The sequence below is a fragment of the Pygoscelis adeliae genome, unplaced genomic scaffold (genome assembly GCF_000699105.1).
Source record: "Pygoscelis adeliae isolate BGI_AS28 unplaced genomic scaffold, ASM69910v1 Scaffold139, whole genome shotgun sequence".
Lineage (NCBI taxonomy): Eukaryota > Metazoa > Chordata > Aves > Sphenisciformes > Spheniscidae > Pygoscelis > Pygoscelis adeliae.
This window is the reverse complement of record NW_008825613.1, coordinates 944,917-960,594: the sequence shown is the minus strand read 5'-3', so window position 1 is coordinate 960,594 and position 15,678 is coordinate 944,917. Positions and strand designations below refer to the sequence as shown.

General features: G+C 39.4%; 1 protein-coding gene across 1 annotated transcript in view; it reads left to right on the top strand.

The window, feature by feature from the left end:
- Positions 1–3,385: 3,385 nt before the first annotated feature.
- PRKG1 (protein kinase, cGMP-dependent, type I) overlaps positions 3,386–15,678 on the top strand; it is an 82,375-nt gene continuing 70,082 nt past the window's right edge. Inside the window, exons 1-3 of the mRNA XM_009332763.1 lie at positions 3,386–3,632; positions 6,306–6,371; positions 15,291–15,365. Of these exons, the coding sequence (XP_009331038.1) occupies positions 3,532–3,632; positions 6,306–6,371; positions 15,291–15,365 (242 nt within the window). The 5' untranslated portion in view covers positions 3,386–3,531. The remainder of the gene's footprint in view (positions 3,633–6,305; positions 6,372–15,290; positions 15,366–15,678) is intronic.

Genomic DNA, 15,678 nt, shown 5'->3' with positions numbered 1-15,678 from the left:
AATTAAAGCATTTTTCTCCTTGTAATGTAGGAATCAGATGGTGAAATTTAGTAATATAGAGAAATACAGGAAATATTCATATATCTGGAAATATATTCCTCCATAGGAATATAGTGAAATATAGGAATATAGGAATCAGATAGTGAAATGGCTTGTTCAAGACTGAGCTGTAGGCAGTGGCAAGGCAGACAAGGGAGCGGTCACAGTCCAGTGCAGTATTTGTAACAGAAGTTGTTTCCTCAGGTACATACAATGATTGCAAAAATTATATATTTTTTTTTAAATTAGGACATTTGCATTAATACCAAAATAAATTGTATTTTATGTAAACAGGACTTGATTTTCCATCATTCATGAAACTGAAAAGAAGGAGAAGCCCTCCAGGTGATTTCCTTTTCATGAAATAACATCCATCATTAATAGGAAGGACAAAATAATTGTCAGACTTCACACAGCATCCTGAAATAAACCTTACTTGTTGGAAGAGTTTTGAGTTAAAACTTGGCATAATCTTAGCAGCAGTTGGGAGTTTCATTTGCTTTCAGAAGCGTCAGTTCAGTAAGAACAGAGCAGAATTTTTCTGACCAACAGAGTCTTGAAAGACCTGTTCAACATCCCTGAGTCTTTAACATCATAAATATTAAAGTAAGTTATCAGGAAGGGCTCTTTTTTGTAAATCCTATTGTGCAATCCTTGCCAGGGCTTAAACCTTTCAGTTGGAGCCACTGAGAGTATAAATATATTTTAGAAACAGTACATAAGTGCTATGCTTGTAAGCATAGCTCACAAGACATAAAACAAATTATTAGAAGGGGTTGGTACATTTTCTAGCCTATTTGGAGAGTTGTACAGTTTGCTTATATTGAATAAAAACCCTGTAAAATAGTATTTTTAAACCATTTTGTCTGAACGAACTGAAATGTTGTTCTGGAAGAGATGTTTCCTTTTCCCAGTAGCCATATAGCCTAAATTGCACAGGTGGTTGTGTGTGCATTTTCATACATGCCTTCAAATTGGGGTACCTTGAAGCAAAATCTCTTTCCTATTGTATTTCATTCCCTTTATAGAAGGTGTGGTTTTAATGCCTATGAGGACTTTCATAGGTTTTATTAAATGGCATAACTCTTTTCAAGTGAAGCTTTTTCAAGTTGCCCATTTTCTTAGGTTCGCATTAAAATTTTTAGAAGTTTAGTAGATGACATTGTATTTATTAATTCCAGTAATGTATTTTTATAGTCAAAACCAATGGCAAATGCACGTTGTGTTCTCAGAAAGCTGAAGTGTTGGGAAACCAAACCCCAGTCTATGAGGGGCATTTTTCTCCAGTCGGTAGGTCCAGGTAACTGATACAGACCATGGCTTACACCATCAATCTGCATTGACTTGACTTCAGCAGCGGCTACCGAGAAAAAGCAGGAGAAAGGAGGGTGCAGTTGATGGTACCATAAAGTCAGCCCGCATTTTTGCTTCCGTATGTGTTAGGTGATCACATCATTTACAGGGATAGTCCCAGTGTTCCAGATAAAACTACCTACAGGTGACACCTGTCTTGATCGGACTGTGTTTCTTGGGAGGAATGGTGGCCATCCTACCTAAATGGGTTTGTAGACTGCCAAAGGGCTATTGGCTGCAGCAGTATCCCAAAATGTATATTTAGGGTTGTTAGGGTTTTTTTCTTTCTTTCTCTAAAAATGATGATGACAACCCATTTTTCTTTGACCAAGTAACTGAAGGACATTGACCAGCTACCAAGAGTAGATGGGTCACTGTCTGGTCCTTGGTGGTTGCTCTGCAGAAGCTGCTGCCGCCTGGGAGAGGTCTGTGGTAGAAAGCTCAAGTCCCATGGGACTTTTGGAAATTAGTGTTTTGATCATTTAAATTTGAGAATGCTGTTAATGACGGTTTTCAAAGAAAAGATAGAAAGAAAAAACTAGGTCTTCCCTGGTGAGTTTTAAAAATTTGCCACAGGAAGACTATCTGGAGGTTCCTCATTTGCTGATATTCAAATTCTTTAATGCATTTTACCACTTTCCAGCACTGCATATCTGACCTTGTTACAGTATTTTTAATAAGGTTGATTTAAAGTATTTAGGACAAGGCATGTTGGAAATAAGTGAAAGGAAAAAAATAAGTTATGGGAAAAATCAGTTAACAGCTTGAATTTAGTGGTAATAGCTCAAAACCCAGCATCTCTATCTCCCCTTATTATTTTGCTGGGTATTTTCTGTTTACACCCTCACTTTCACATGGGAGGTAAAAATGATCTTTATTGGGTATTCTGAGGAGCGGTACTCAAATTCAGTGATCTTCTGAAAAACAAGCTCTAGCTCTATCCTTTAAGGAGAGGGTTTTGCCTACCTAGAGACCTAAAAATATTATATTTTAGCTTGAAATCAATTTTGACTGACAAAATGCCAGTCAGGAAACGAGCAGAAGTGGTTCAGCTGTAAACGTGATACTTCCTGCAGCAGGGTACTCGCACCTCATAATAAATGCTATTTTGTGCCAGGAGGCTACATCTGGGGGAGGCCAATCCCAAAAGCTGGGCAGACATCATGCCAAGGTTGCACCAGTTGAGTCCATCTTCTGGGAAGAATGCAGAGCAGTGTTTGCTGGCGGCATAACAGCAAGTTTCAAGCAAATATAATGGTATACTGTTAAATTAAATCATCCAAATATAGTTTCCATTTATCTGAAGAATTATATCGGCATTATTAAGGAGTTAGGTATGGTACGAACTATGAGAGATGGAGTTGGAGCAGGACTCCAATGAGTTAGGGGATGTAGGAAAGTAAAAAAAGCACAAAGATGGGAATCATTTCAGATTTTTAAAATCTAAGTTAAATTTTTACAGTCAGGTAAAAATCAGGGAACAGATGCTGACGTATGACCTTATTTCTGATTAAAACTGCCTATATTTTTCATGTTTGCATTGCCCAACACAGCTTTATAAATAGTGGGATCAATACACTTTTATCGGAAAACTTCCTGGAAACGGTTAAAAAAATTGTAGTTCTTACATTGTTGGCAGCTTATCAGAAGCAAAATTGTTGAAACTTCCCAAGTTATATGTGGTGAACTGGGCAACAAATTATAACAAGAAAAAATATATATGCATTTCATCTCTTAAATAATGTGCTCATGTTTATAGTGATGTGATAACATACTTTCGAAGAGCTTTAGGAACTTGAGTAACGTTGCCATCTAATTCCACCGTGGGGTTAAGGAGCTGAAGCACAGCGGTACAAGGTCTCTAGCCCCGGTTTTCGGGCGCATGTGTGGGAGAGGAACCGTGCCTGCTTGTGTGCAGCCTTATACCTCTTTGTGGCTCCAAAATACCCTCTGCTTGTATTTCCCGATGATGCACCTTAGAAACGCCCCCCCAGCAGCTGTGACCTTTCTCCAAGTCCCAAAGTTTGAAGCTAGAGGGGCTCTAAAATACCAGAGCTTGCCTGGAAGACAAAATATAGTAACGGGCTGGAAGGAAGCAGGCATTTTCCCGGGAGGAAATGGTGGAGGCAAACAGTAGCGATGGAGTATTTGGAGAATGAAGGCAATTCCTCTGACGAAGAGTGCTGTTTCTCGGGGAGCAGCGATGAGTATTCTTGTGATGAAGTCCAGAAAGTGTCCGAGTCAGTGCTCGCAAGCAAGGCTTTCGCATAATTATTTGTGGCATTTAATGCTGTGCACATCTAATAATTACTTGTTGCATTTAATGCCCTGCACTTCTAGTAACTACTTCTGCATTTAGTGCCGTGCACTTTTGGTAATTACTTTTGCATTTAATGCCGTGCGCTTCAAATAACTACTTGTTGCATTTAATGCCATGTACTGTAGCTGGTGGCCACCTGTCAAAATACTACCTTTTAAAACGTGGACTGACAATTTCTTTTGCTTGAAGGTGACTGAGGTTAATTAATAGATCAGTGGCATGGCCCTAGGTATGTTTGTCATTTTTAAGCATATGTGAAATGTTGGCAGTGTTTGGAAGTCTGAGCGCGTCTTGTATTTCACAGCTGATGCACGTAAAGGTTTAACGTTTGTATAGAACTGAAAATACATCGAGTTTTTCCTTCTGTTTTTAGAAATGTGATGAGATTTTTAATTCTGCTTGCAGCCTGATTGGTAAACACCCCCGAACAGGAGAGCATGTGAGGTTTATAAAGCCACTTACAATTGATTTAGGCTGTGGAAACAGAAAGCTGCTTTCCCCCCATCAGTCCCTTTGTTCAGTGTTTGACGGACGAGGGTCCTGCAGCGGTGGCGGAGGGGGGTTTTGTAGGCAAGGATGAGCAGGATGGCTTTGGAGATAGCCAAATATAGTGATTTCTTGATTTAACGCCTCATATATGGGCCACTTTATCATTAAAAAAAAATTTTTTTTCCTGACTTATCAGTTATTTCTACTCATGCAGAACATAAGGAAGCCTCAGAATCGCGTGACGTTCTGCATTACAAAAACCCTGCCATCTCTCTGATTCAGGTGTTCATGCTAAGTGAGATTCCCTTTGGGAAAGTGCCTTCATTCTACATCAATTTCATGCTGATTAAAAGGATGTATTAAGTACAAGATAGTGGAAACCATAACAGTTACTTGTGCATTTTAATCTCTAATGTTAATGTTTATTTAAAATGTTTGAACTGAAGCTACCAATAGCTGTATTTTACTTGTCTGTAATCGTATAACTGTAATATAGTAACTATAATCATGTCTATAATCTATAACTATAAAGGTGTAAACTGTATTTTTGTGGCAGAAAGGCATCTGAGATAATGGGAAAAATATGTTAAGTTTTAACAGGAATTAATGAACAACCAAAAAGTTTGCATACTTGTTTTAATGTATTAATATACCGGCAGAAGTTGGCTACAGCAACTTAATGGAATATTAAATATTATCATTCCTTATCCTTTCTATATTTACCAAAGTTTTAGAAGTCAATAGAGATAATTGTCTACTGCTATTTGGCTACTTCTTTCTACTTGCTTTAAATTACCATAATTTTGTTTATCAGTATGGATAAATTAGCACTAATACACACTTAATTTCATTGAAAATAGACTCAAAGACAGCATTTGAATATAGGCCTGAATATTAATAGTGTTTCTTTCATTTGTATTTTTGCTTGCTCTGTTTTAAAGATATTAAAGTTAAGATAGCTCAAAAGTAATTAAAGTTAATTAATGATTACCTTAAAGGGAGAATGCACATTCCTGTATGAGTCCACATGCACCACACTTTTTTGTACTGTATTACTGCTTTAATACCACCAATCTTTAAACAGGGAAACTGCTATTTCTAACAGCGTTTTTAAATCTCATTTTCTACTTCAGTAAAAATGTACAGTAGTTTTCCGGTCTAAATGAATTAGGTGTGTTTAAAAGAGGTGGGTCTCTTTTGCCTGTAATCCACTTACCTTTCAAAAATTGAAAGGTTTGGAGTGGATTTGAATAAAACAGTGACTCTGAATCCTGTGCTTTTGTTTGGCCAACACAGAAAATGCAACGACATCTCTATAACCCTGATGAAACACCAAATCGGTCTGATTAGAATGAATTAAATTCATATTTTATAGCTTGGGCTAGCCTCAGCCAAATTCTCTGTGGGGCAGGGAAAGGAAGAACACAAAGCATTTGGTATTGAAGATAGAGAAAAAATTCTAAGCGCAATATTTTTAATTTCTGAAAAGCTGGTGAAAAGTACCAGCGCAATGTTTTAATGCCGAGACCTTTCAAAAGCTCCGTCCTAATCAGGCCCCTTTTATAAGCACAGGCCCAGCATCCTCCGTGCTCAGATAGCAAATGCATAGCGAGTGCTGTAGCCTACCATATATGTTGTACCTGCTCTGAGTAGCAGAGCTGACGTCCTACTTAACTGGATGCTTCATGTTCCAACATTGAGATTTTATGTAGGTTTTTGGGGAGAAGGACATGAGCAGAAGTTGAAATGTTCATAAATAAATCTGTGCAAATAGCTAATATTTTAATAAAACTGTTTCTGTGCACAAATGTGCACAGTAAGAAACGAGACTTTGCCTAAAACAGATGAAAAGCATGGGCTGATGCATGGCTGGATATCTTATTTACAAGGGCAACCTGTTTCTCTTTTTCTGCTTCTGCATGGTTTTTAGCTTTTGTGTGCTTGAAGCCTGTACAGATGATGATATCAAATCAATAGAGGGAAAAAAGCTGTGAAACCCAGAAATTTATTCTTGAAATGCTTTAAGAATGCAATATGTTTGGAAATAAAAAGGTGGTCATGAAAATAATACAGCTTACTTAAGAAATGTATTTTTTTCTTTCAGGGAGGATGTCAGAACAGCCAACGTCATTGCGGCTGAAGCGGTAACTTGTCTGGTCATAGACAGAGAGTAAGTACATCATTTTCCTGCCTTGAGGTGGGGTGTATCTCCAGTTCACACCTTTTACAGTTTTTAACTAGAGCCTTTGATCATTTTCTCCAGAGAGGTCATTTAATTTTGAGTAATACATTCACAGTCCTTGATGAAGTAGAGGGAAGATCCCCCTAAATCAACAAGACAAAACTCAGTAGTGACACATGGAGAAAATTAAGAAGTGCAGAAAGACAAAATGGAAATAAATGGGGAGATAGCATTACTGTGGAAATGGATCCAGGCGTAATGGTACAACACAGATTGAGTTCCTGTGGGCAAAATGTCAGGAAAGGCATCAAGCTTCTGGCAAATGTTAAAGCAAGATGTTGTTATTCTATTCCATGTGGGGATGGAGAGCCCTTGTCCAAAGGATATAGCTCTGCTTGAAGCTCTGCAGTTCAAAGGAGATAAAGGAGATCAGAAGAGTAAAATAATGTCTTATTTAGGGAGCTTGAAGGAATTAGGAGGTTTTAATCTAGAAAAGAAATGCCTGGGCTCCGGAAGACAGTGCTGCAAATTCAACTGCTCTCTACAATTGTTCGGAACGGGATTAAAAATATTAGCATTACCTTGAAAATTCAACATGACTCTTGGGGTGGTTTTCCAGTTGTGAGGGCGGTAAAGCACTGGCACAGACCATCAAAAGGTACAGACAAATCTTCCACGGTAATCCTTCCAAGGGAATGTAGTATAGGTCTGTGAAACCATGGGAGATGCATGGGATGAATGGGGATTGACTTTTTACTGCCTCCCCCAGCGCAAGAACCCAAAGAAACCTGCAGGAGGGAGGTGAAAGCCAAAAAGAGGCGGCTCTTCACGTAGGGATCACTCAGAGCCATAGGAAAATGAGGAGACTTTGGAAGTGTTCAAAAGGAAAAGAAATCCATTGGATTTGTTAAATATGTAGGACCTACCTCTGGGCTAGGAAGTTTTGGGGAGGTGTGGGAGAGTACCGAAGCAAATATCATAAATGGTTGCTCTGTCCTTGAACTCTTCTCCAGGCACATAGTCTTGATGCAAGACACCATCAAATGTCAGATGCTGGGTTAGGAGTCACCTCAGAAGCCCTTTTTATATTCTGATGAGATATGTGAGAGATGCTGGAGTATCTTCTAGGGATGATCTACATACACTCAATCCTGCTTTGATACAAGTGTTTTGTTATCTCTTCAGATTTCTTACAGTCCTTAATTTCTAGAAATCTAGTGTTCTGTAATGGCTGAACTGGGAAATAATACTTCAAAAACCCTAGGTCTTCTGATGTGTTAGTTTGGTTATGATCAATTTAAAAAAATTATGGTCTGTCTATTGAAAACAGACGGTGAACTTCAGGATTGTCAGCTGAGTGGCTTTCTTGAACATACACAACCAAGGTAGCCTGATAGATAAAATACGCATTATTCCTTATCATTCCGTGGGACAAAGAGAAGAAGAATTGACATAATTAGATAACTTAGCAAGCATTAATTCAGAGAAATATAAAGCAACAAGTAATTTATGCTTTTTTTCTGAATGCTTCTGCAAGGGATATTTTTGTTTTGCACTGTAAGCATTTAAAAAAACCCAAATAACTAGTAATTGCTGAGTCAGTCCTTACTGATCATTTTACAGACTGTTTCTTTCCTTGCCTACTGTGCCTTTTACTTGGTTTATAATGCCTTTGAAATAGTAAGGAAGTGCAAGTTAAATTTAAACTGATGAAGCTGTAGTTAATCTATACCAGAGATTCTAGTAACACTCTGCAATTAGTAGCAGAGTAACACTATTTATAAAAATCCTATTTATAGTACGAGAAAAGTAATGCTATTTATAGCACTATTTATAGTTCAAGGAAGGTTCTCCTGTGTCCTGACCAGTTCTGACTTTCTTGTCATAGCTCTTCTCTTAGATTATTATTTTATAGGTGTGCAGATAACTGTAGAAGCTAATTTTAATATGGAGAAAATCTACTAAGACTTCTGTAAATTTGGAAAATTGTACAGATACTATTCTGTTAATGCGGAAAAATAGCATTTCTTTATATCCAGATACACAGAATATTACAACATTTGGTTTGTTACGGTGGTCATGGTAAATGTTCACCTTGAGTTGTATGCAAAGTAGCAATGGAAACTGGAAGTCAGCTTTATCTGCAGTTGGAGGCTGTTCTGCACAGGAGGAGGAGTGATGCGTGTCATTAAGGTTGCCTAATATTTTCTATTACAAGATGAGCTCTTTGCTGAATCAAACGGAACTATTGAAGCAGCAATTTTCACGCACTGTTTGCATGTCTTAATCTGAAACATTTCAGCAACATTGATGTTGCAATTTCAAAGAACAAGTTATAGGAAAATATTGTTTCCATAACAGTCAATTCATTTCTTTGAGAAACTGGAGAATTTCAGTCTTACTGATGGTAGGGGTTAATATTCCACATTGGCATTTTCTTGTCATCATAGTAACTCTTCGAGCTTCCTTTTAAAAGTGTTCCCAAGATATCTGAAAATTGTTCCACAGAACACCTGAGAGCCACACTGCTAATACAGCTGCCATACTCCCATCTAGTTAACACTTGAACTGTAAGAGTTACACCTTGGTATCACAGCAAGTTATTCCTAGGAGAGATGGAAGACCGGTCTCTGGATTTGACAATATTATGAGCAATTGTAGGGCTGTTTTAGTCGCTGGAGGATTTAATAATACAGGAAACTTTCTTTATAGGGACGAGCCAGGCCACCAGGCAAGCTCTGGGAGAGTTGGCTTTGAGATGGGATGTTGCTTAAGCATGAAAAGATGAAATGGTTTGCCTAAAATAATTTCTGAAATTCAAAAAATAGGTATTAAAAATGCTACAGGGGTAAAGCAGTGGGAGTTGAAAATACCATGAGGAAAACCAAACGGTGGTACGTGATGGGTCTTTAATTACCAAACTCTCATGACGTCGGTGCTGCCTTGCTTTTTAATTTCCTTGTGAAACAAGAAGGCCATTACAGTCACAAAAACACCCCAAAGACACCCAAAAAGTAGTATAGCTATTTCTTGCAAATCTATGTAGACATGCTTTGCAACAATGGATTTTCAGCATCCTTTTCTGGTGTAGAAATGAGCAGAGTCGTGATCTAACAAACAAAATGACCTGCAGTACAGCAAGCATTTGATGTGTCCCACGGACTTTAAGCCATTTTGTTCCCACTTGTCCATGTCCTGAAAATATTTGTTATGAAGGACAACATTGACATTCTTTCCATCTTGCAATTATCTTTTTAAGTCCCTTCCTTTACCAGAATAATGAATTTCAGTGGGATTTGGTCCTTAACGCTCTCTGGCTTCATCAGCAGTCTCTACCATGCAGGAGGTTGCTCCTCTATCATATTTCCATTATCTCTGCACAAATTTTGTGCCATTACTCCTGACACACAACATGCCTTTCTGTTTTCGGGATAAACCCATGATTCCTTGTGCTTGGGGGGCCCCAGTTTGCCCTCTCTGGCTCCTTGCACAATCCTCAGTTTTGCAACAGATTCCTTGCAGAATTTCCCATAATGGCTGCAAAATCTCCCTTCTTCGCATGGTCACAGCCTGGATTTCTTCACAGGTTCCAGTTCTTAGAATCATAGAATCATTAAGGTTGGAAGAGACCTCTAAGGTCATCGAGTCCAGCCGTCGATGGACGGTTGGATGGTTGGCTGGAGCTAGGTGTTCCTCCTTGCTTTCTCATGTTCAGTAACAGCCTGTAGCTTACGTTCATTCCCCTGCACAACAAACCTATTGCTTTATGCCTTTTTTTCCCTCTGCTAGCTCATGCTTCCCCCCTTTTCATGATCATTACCTTTGAAGAGTCATGGTCCTTATTGAGACATCTGCCATCCACTGATGTCTCAGCTGGTATCTGCGATGCTTCAGGTGGTGACTGCAATGCTTCAGTTCTATGTGCATTCACTTCTCCATGTCTTCAAAATCAATCCAAACTCCAGAATAACTTCCAGTTGCAACCCAAACTCTCATGTTTTCTCTTCCATGAACTATGGCATGTGGTATATTGTCCATAAACAGCTTCCAGCTCAAGGATCATATGCACTGAGCTTCAGTAACTTCCATTCCCTGAATAAATATACTTCCCCTGTTGCTATTAATTTACATGCTGTTACATTTTCTTCCTTCTTATTACCTTAAAAGAACACACCACACCTTCCCTGTTTTCTGCCCCAAGTTTACTAACTCCCACCCCTTATTGGCTTATGTCTAGGCCAAAATGGTACCAACAGACTGAGCTAAAGCACTCATTTAATACAATAAACACTCACATTCACGTTTCTTCTATGCCATGCATGCTAGTATCAGAAAATACGATGCAGAGTCTATGTGAAATAGTTCACCTAGTTTAAAAGAACCAAATTAAAAGTTCAATGCTGAGCCTGTATCTTCTTCACTGTTGAGTTCAGATTATTGCTGAAGGACATCTTCCTAAAGGTTCACAGAATCACAGAATAGTTTGGGTTGGAAGGGACCTTTAAAGGTCATTTGGTCCAACTCCCCTGCAATGTGCAGGGACATCTTCAACTAGATCAGGTTGCTCAGAGCCCCGTCCAACCCGACCTTGAATGTTTCCAGGGATGGGGCATCCACCACCTCTCTGGGCAACCTGTTCCGGTGTTTCACCACCCTCAGCGTAAAAAATTTCTTCCTTATATGTAGTCTGAATCTACCCTCTTTTAGTTAAAAGCCACTCCCCCTTGTCCTGTTGCAACAGGCCCTGCTAAAAAGTTTGCTGCCATCTTTCTTATAAGCCCCCTTTAAGTATGGAAAGGCTGCAATAAGGTCTCCCCAAAGCCTTTTCCTCTCCAGGCTGAACAACCCCAACTCTCTCAGCCTTTCCTCATAGGAGAGGTGTTCCAGCCCTCGAATCATTTTTGTGGCCTCCTCTGGACCTGCTCCAACAGGTCCATGTCTTTCTTGTGCTAAGGACCCCAGAGCTGGACGCAGTACTCCAGGTGGGGTCTCACCAGAGCAGAGTAGAGGGGCAGAATCACCTCCCTCAACCTGCTGGCCACGTTTCTTTTGATGCAGCCAGGGATATGGTTCGCTTTCTGGGCTGCGAGCGCACATTGTTGGCTCATGTCCAGCTTTTCATCTACCAGTACCCCCAAGGCTGCTCTCAATCCCTTCATCCCCCAGCCTGTATTGATACCAGGGGCTGCCCTGACCCAGGTGCAGGACCTTGCTTTTGGCCTTGTTGAACCTCATGAGGTTCACACAGGCCCACTTAAGGTTGTCCAGGTCCCTCTGAATCGCATCCTGTACCTCAGATGTGTCAACCGCACCACTCAGCTTAGTATTGTCTGCAATATACTTCCCCTGAGGGTGCACCCTTCCTTGTCTGAGGGTGCACTTGATCCCACTGTCTATGTCATTGGTGAAGATATTAAACAGTACTGGTCGCAATACGAACTCCTGAGGGACACCACTTGTCACTGAATTGTAAAAACATACATCTGACGATTTCAAGGAATTTGTAGAAGCCTTTGGATACTTGAGGAGCCAGACAGCTCATTGGAAAAATACAGTTTTCTTTTGATCAAACGTATGATCTAGGTAAACATGTTAAAATTTTATAGCAGTTGTTAGTTGTCAGATGTCTTTTATTCATTTTTAATTCCAAGCGCAATTTTCTTCACAATCCATAGGCTTCTGTGTTCATGACTTTCGAAGACCCCATGTGAAATAAATTAGAGACTGTTGCTAGTTAAGTTTTTCCTATTGTGATACTGCAGTAATTCATCCTCTAGGAAGAAACTAATTGTGGGAGATGTACAACATTGGTGTCTCCAAAGTGTTTCAAGTTTGGCCCTGTCATAGTGAGTTTTCAAGCTCCCTGGAAGGGTTATTAGATTTATTGCAGAAATACAGTTGAACTGATTGGGGAAAAGTTAACTACGATATGCTGGATTTGATGGATTGGTCCTCCAGGAAATTTTCTATAAAACATCTTCTGATAAAAATTGTGTAGACACAAGCGGGACAACCTTGAACATCTGTTTTGTAAATCAATTGGAATAAACATGTACAGACACACTTTACTTGCAGCTACTTTGTATGGAGATAAAACAGGAGGAAAAGGAAATGTTCCTAACATTTTGATTGTTATTGGCACCCTTTTTTTCCATGTACCTCTTGAACCTGAAAAAGTTTTCAAAAATGTTCATAGATTCTCCTGAACTGTAAGAATATTTACACTGAAGTTGATTCGGGTTCATCTTTTATTTATATGTGATTTTTTCCTCCATACAATTTATTTATGTTGATAACAATATTTTCCTGGAGCACTGAGATTTACCAGGTGTAAATGTTATGGGTGCTGGGAGTACAGAATTGCCTAACACAAATGTTAGAGAGATGAGCTGAAGGATAAGAGCCACTAAAACTCAAAGCACAGCTGCTTCTGACAGAGGCTTGTAGTGCTACAAAACTACGTGGTATTTGCAGATATTGAGTGCTAAATGCTGTTTTTTTCTACTTATTGTCTTCTTCGGTTACACGTATCAAGATGATACAGGTTTTTTTAAAGAAACACTTTAAATATTTCAGGTATTTTCAGATTTTTTCACTTCGGACTTTAGGTTTTTGTCCTTATTTGAAAGCCTGATTTTGGTTTGTGATGGGGATAGCTATGAGGTGTCAAGAAAGTTTGCTGTATCAACCCGCTAAGCAAGGGAAATTGGAGAAAAAGAAAATAAAAAACTATTATCCTAGCATGACTGACCTTATACAAGCTGAGCTGAACTTTTTCATTGGAGACTTTAGTTTTTGCTGCTTTACTGTTTTTCCCAGTTGGGGTGAAGTTTATTCATGGAGAAAATTGGTTATGAGGAGAGAATACAAAAAATGATGAGAGAAGGCTACATGGAGTTACAGCAAGCAGCTCTAGATCCAAACCAGTATAAATAGCTCTCCCAACTGTGACCTTTTGTCTCATATTTATTGCAATAATGGGTAAAATATGGCTTTTTCCAGCTGCTGTTCATAAAGCAAGATAATTAAGCCTCCTTTTGTAAGTCGTGTCCCTGCTCACCATGTGCTCACGGGGTACCTTGCTTAGGGTCAGGCGTCTCCTGTCTGCAGCAGGACACTTAAGTACCCACTTAAGACCATATGGCGTGTTTAAGCTGCTTGGGCAAAGCACGGTCTGAACAGTTTCATTGCACTCAAGGCCAAAGGGAGCGCAAAGTCACCCTGGTTAACCTCATACATCGCAGGATATTGCATTTCCCGCAGCTGCCCTCCGCTCAACCCAAATACATCAGGTCAATGAATTCTGCTCATTGCTGTATTTTCACAAACAGCTGGAGTTTGGAGCTTTTCAGTCAGTAGGTTTTTCATCTGTGGCTCTTTATCCTATATAATGTCATGTGATCTGAAACCAAGTGATTTAGGGGGAAAAATGCAAACAATCTGCAAACTGTTACCTTTATTAACCTGCCCTGTATTTTCCTCACCTGCAGAATAGCATTAATTCCCTTTCAACCTAAAAGTCTTTGTTGAGAGAGGGCCATATTAAATATCCTATTCTTATTATTAAATTTGCAAATTTGGTCCTAAATGGTGATTTTTTTTCAATTTTTTTCAACTTTTCAATTAATTTTTTTTTCAACTTCTTAATAGCCATTTCTGTTCTTCAGTTCTATGTTTAGTGCCTCAGGAGTGTCACAAACATATAGAAGCCAGAGGAACTGCAGGACTTTCATTTCTGAAGCTGTGACCTTAATGCAGAGATTAGTCAAGAGACTGTAGTTTTCAGCAGTTCATCCTTGCAAATTATCCCAACTCTATTCTCATTTTGCACATGGTGCTTTCTTTCTTGAAAAAAGAAAACCTGTGTATGACAGACACGTTGGGAATCATGGAAATGTATAGTAGGGAACTATGCTTTTCACCTGGAATATTTTCAATTATAGGTATTAATTGATTTCAGTTATTAAAATTACTGAAAATATTCATTTTGTAATTCTTGTTTAGTCTCTGACACTGTGTAATATCACTAGCAAAGACATAACAGTTATATTTTTAAATTTTTTTTTCCTCTGGAGTGATGCTTGTTAGTTGATCAGATGGTCATTGGGTCTATTTGTTTGAGTCACTCACGATATAAAAAGATTTTCTAATTCTTTTTCCAATATGTCTATGCCCTTTGTATCTCCCCTGGGACAGAGGATGGTGTTAGGGGACTGCTCAAGCTACTCGCAGCTTATACAGAAGACAGCTCAGCACCGAGTGTATCAGGCACTCCTAACATTTCACCCCATCTTACCCAGTTTAACCCAATTAAAGCCAAATCTCCTCTTAAATGTCATAAAGCAATTTGGCTTATGACAATTTGTTTGCATTTCTGCCCTCACTTTGTTTTCCTTCTCTGCTCCCTCTCCCCCCCCTCCTTTTATTTCTCTCTGCTGTGTTTTTAGTCACTGTTTCTCTTAAGACGAGAAAGCTAAGATACAGAAATAAAGATTATCCTTCACTTTGAAAACAGAGAGATTTCTAGGGTTTCTCGTTGGAAGACACAGGGATATGGTGGTGGCACCTCACAATCATGGGACTCACCAGCCACGTTGACAGATTTACTCTAAAACTTATATCGGAGGGAAGGAAGACTTCAGCAGTAATTGCAGGGGGTTCAGTCCCTAAAAAAGGTGGATAAATAAGTTTGGATCTTCTTGGCATTGGTTATTGCATTTCCACCCCTTCTCCAGCATGTCTGAGGCTGTGTTTCCCAGTAGATGCCCGGCCCTGGCGCCAGTTTGGTCGGTCATGGCCATCCCCAGTATCGAGGGATGGCCCCTGCTTGCTGCCAAAGAGCTGCGTTGGCTTGCTTGGCTCCCAAATGGAGACTCTTCCTCTAAAAATGCCTCTTTGTTTTTACAGCTCCTTCAAACATCTGATTGGCGGCCTAGATGACGTTTCCAATAAAGCCTATGAAGATGCAGAAGCAAAAGCAAAGTAAGTGTCTGCTCATTGTGGTCAGCAGAAAATCTTAACCTCATTTTTGTTGATGGAACATAATTGTAATTCAAAAAACCCCTGTTTTTTCTCAACACAATAGTATAAAACAGCTTAAAGAGTAGTGAATTAGGTGCTTACTCTGAATTTTCCTCTGGATGAGCCTCCTTCTGTCTCCATGGCACTCTCCATGAAATGGGAGGACCAGAGGGAGATGGGTCTCCTCAGGTCAGTGCCCAGAGACGAGTGGTCCCAAGGTCTGTCTTAATCACAATATTTGAGTCCACAGAAGTGTTGGATCTTCAAAATTTAT